Source organism: Merops nubicus, unplaced genomic scaffold (genome assembly GCF_000691845.1).
Source record: "Merops nubicus isolate BGI_N331 unplaced genomic scaffold, ASM69184v1 scaffold35664, whole genome shotgun sequence".
Taxonomy (NCBI): Eukaryota; Metazoa; Chordata; class Aves; order Coraciiformes; family Meropidae; genus Merops; species Merops nubicus.
The window spans coordinates 10,946-14,509 of NW_008605517.1; the positions used below are offsets into that span (position 1 = coordinate 10,946).

General features: G+C 57.8%; 1 protein-coding gene across 1 annotated transcript in view; it reads right to left on the bottom strand.

The window, feature by feature from the left end:
- Nucleotides 1-179, bottom strand: part of ANKRD11 (ankyrin repeat domain 11) — a gene marked incomplete at its 3' end in the record, with an annotated part of 11,118 nt that extends 10,939 nt beyond the window's left edge. The window contains 2 exon segments of the mRNA XM_008939362.1: nucleotides 82-136; nucleotides 138-179. Of these exon segments, the coding sequence (XP_008937610.1) occupies nucleotides 82-136; nucleotides 138-179 (97 nt within the window).
- Nucleotides 180-3,564: the final 3,385 nt, after the last annotated feature.

Consider the following 3,564-nt stretch of genomic DNA (forward strand, 5'->3'; position numbering starts at 1 on the left):
CTACCTGTTCTCCCCCCACCACCAAAGAGCAGCTCAGGAGAGAGGGAGCGGGTCCTTGGTGGGCCACTGCCAGTACTGTACCTTCCATCTTGCTTCTAGGAGCCTCCATTTCATGCCATGGTGCTTCGAGGAGTGTACGCAGCCTTACACCACCACAGCATGGACTGAACTGGAGGCATCTAAAAGCATCAACAAAGAGTGCTAACAAGATCCAGGCTGACAGCTCAGAAACGCTGCCACCTCACCCCCTCATCATCACCAAACCGAGGAGGACTCCGCAGCCCCGGGGAGCCCCGGGCTGGCCCTCTCCTCCCAGAGCTGCTGCTGCCTCCAGCCTGGCACGGAGCACCCACCTGCAGCCTGGACCATGACTGCGGAGCCACATCTACTACATCACTCTAGAAACATGCCAAACAAACAACACCTGGTGCCCTCTCCCTGCACCTCCAGCTTTCTCCCAGTGACCTACACAGCTCAAAACTGGTGAGAACTGGACCCCAATGAACACTGGGCAACTCGCTGCCTCCCTCCCTCCCTGCACACCTCACCTCTGCCCAGGAGCCTGACTCCACAGCTCTCCTGAAGTGTTTTCCTAGTTGTCTTTATGCAAGTATCAATCCTCTTTCCAGGCAAGAGGAGCCAGCAGCCCTTCCTCTGTGCTCCACGTGTGCCCACTTGTTGGTGCTGTCCAGTGAAAGCACAAATCCTGCTGAGTGCTCTCCAGTGGGGCTGCAGAGCTGTGCCCATGCCAGAGCCAGAGAACTACGGACTGGTTTGTGTGAGAAGGGACCTTACAAGGTCACCTAGTCCAACCCCCTGCAGGGAGCAGGGACATCCCCAACTAGAGCAGGGTGCTCAGAGCATCATCCAACCTCACCTGGAATGGTTCCAGGGATGGGGCAGTGACCACCTCTCTGGGCAACCTGGACCAGGGGCTCACCACCCTCAGTGTCAAGAACTCCTTCCTTAGGAGTTCCTCAATCTGAATCCCCCGAGTCCCACTGAAGGGATGCGTTTGGTGAACAAAGCTTCAAGGTGCCAGTTCAGGAAACAAAAATTAAGTTTCCTTTCATGGAGCCAGCCAAGCAAGGGCCAGACTCTGCAGGGCAGGGCAGCGTGGCCACCCCTCGCCAGCAGCCGAGCTCCAGCCCTCCCACCAGGCAACTGCCCTCCAAGTTAAAAAGCAGCCTCGGGAAGATTTGGGTGCGTGTGAGTGGAAAATCCACCTTTGCTCAGGGCTCTCCAAGCACTGCTACAGCTGGTGTGGCTCCAGGGACTCCTGCTGCGGGTGGGGGGCTGGTGGCCACGCTCCTGGCAGATCCACGAGCCCCAGCAGTTCTCAGAGGCAGGTGAGAGGCTCCCAGAGGGACCATGTGCTTCCCCAGCCACCAAATCCTGCCTGGCACTCAGAACCCTAAACTACAAAGCTTTGTAATGAAAAGGAGTTTTGACTCGCACAGCCCCCAGGTCCTGCAGGGCTCAGCCCCAGCAGGGACTGATTTCACTCACACACCTCACTGCTGAGGCCACACCTTGAATCCTGGGGTCAGTTTTGGGCCCCTCACTCCCAAGAAGGACCTGGAGGGGCTGGAGCGTGGCCAGAGAAAGGAAACGAAGCTGCTGGGGAAGGGTCTAGAGCCCAAGTGTGGGGAGGAGCAGCTGAGGGAGCTGGGGGTGCTGAGCCTGGAGCAAAGGAGGCTCAGGGGAGACCTTCTGGCTCTGCACAGCTCCTGGCAGGAGCCTGGAGTCAGGTGGGGGTCTGGCTCTGCTCCCAAAGAACAAGGGACAGGACAAGAGGAAACAGCCTCCAGTTGCCCCAGGGGAGGTTGAGGTTGTCCTGAGGAACAATTTCTTGCCCTTGAGGGTTGCCCAGGGCTGTGCCAGGCTGCCCAGGGCAGTGGTGGAGTCCCCACCCCTGGAGGGGTTTTCAAGCCGTGGAGATGTGGTGCTGAGGGACACGGGGCAGTGGGGACCTGGCAGTGCTGGGTTAATGCTTGGACTCAATGACCTTAAAGGTCTTTCCCAAGCAAAATGATTCCATGATTCTACGATTTATCACAGCAAGAACCTACTCCCCCTGAAGAGGAACACCATGACCTGGAGCACTTCCACATGGGCTGACAACGCTGCGGCCAGCGAGGCAGCACAGGGAAGGATTTGCTTCTACTCAGATGTTTGGCTCTAAACGTGCTTATTATTTTGCTGAAGATGTTTTGAGAATCCCAGGAAGCATTAGAGGGATGACAGGAAGAGGTCTGCAAACAAGTACATGTCTGATAATGCTCTCCAAGGAAACAGGGCTTCAACTCCCAGCAGCCAGGGAGGTGAAACCTCACCAAGTAAGCACTTAGCATCCCCAGGCCCACAGCAGCATCTGGGGACATCTCCACTGCTCCAGCACGGGCCAACCCTCTTCAAACACAAGCCCTGGAACCACATCTGTGCATCAAAGGAGAATCCTGCTCCAGTGCTCTGAAGCCACGTTTCAGTTGCCCTGGCAGCTGTAACTGAGCCAGAAGATGACATCGGATCAGAGGGAAGTGAAGAGTTTTTTAATGGCTTAAAATAAAATTAAACTCAATGTGCTTATGGTAAGGAAACAATTTAGGGTGGGCAGTTCCAGGAGCCACGTGTCCCACACTAGCCACGCTCGCCCCGGGCCCGGGGACACCTGGCTGGCCCAGGCAGCACCTCCCTGCCCCCCAGGAGGCTCCAGAGCTGCAGTTCAGAGCTGGCTCCTTACACCCAGCTCAGCCAGACCCGTCTCCTCCACACACCTCAGCTCAGCAGGCAGCTCCCAGCTAAATCCTGCTGTGCCACGACAGGAGGCACAGAGCTGCCCGAGGGGGTCTCGCCGTGCCCGGTGCCACCGGGCAGTGTATTTCAGGTACCAGGGCTGTAGGGGGTAGAGGGCTGCTCTGGGCAGAGGGAGCCACGATCAGGATGGGAACACGGTCTGTAATATCACTTGGCTGCTGCAGGTTGTCAGCACGAGCCCATGATGTGCAAAAATTGATGACCAAGTTCAAATGAAACCCCCCTGAACTTGCATTAATTCTGCAGTGGCAGAAATTTCCTCCTCCACAGAACATTTAGCATTAAAGAGCACGTGATCAGCAAGATAAAAATAACTGGGGAAGCAGCCACTGCATTCCAGCTGGCTGTGGGGAGGTGGCCGGGGGCTCGGGCTGCCCCGGGGCATCGCCTAAAAAATGCTGGCGCAGCCCACCTAGAGCTGCTCCCCTCTGCCTCCTCCTGCCCAGCCCCAAACAGGGGAGAAATTCCCCCAAGAAATCCCCCCTGAGCCCTCCTGGTGGAAGGCAGCAGAGGAATGCAGCCGTGGCCCCGTCCCAGCCTGGTGCCCGGTGCCCGTGGCGCGGGGCCAATCCCGGTCTGGAGGCGCCGGGGGATGTAGGTCACTGGCTGCAGCTCCTGCCCCTTGCATAAGGAGAGACAGTGTCACATCGTCCCCCTGGACCAGCACTGGGGAGGCCACACTTTGAATCCTGAGTCAGTTTTGGCCTCCTCCCTCGCAGAAGGACCTTCAGGGGCTGGGGAGCGGCC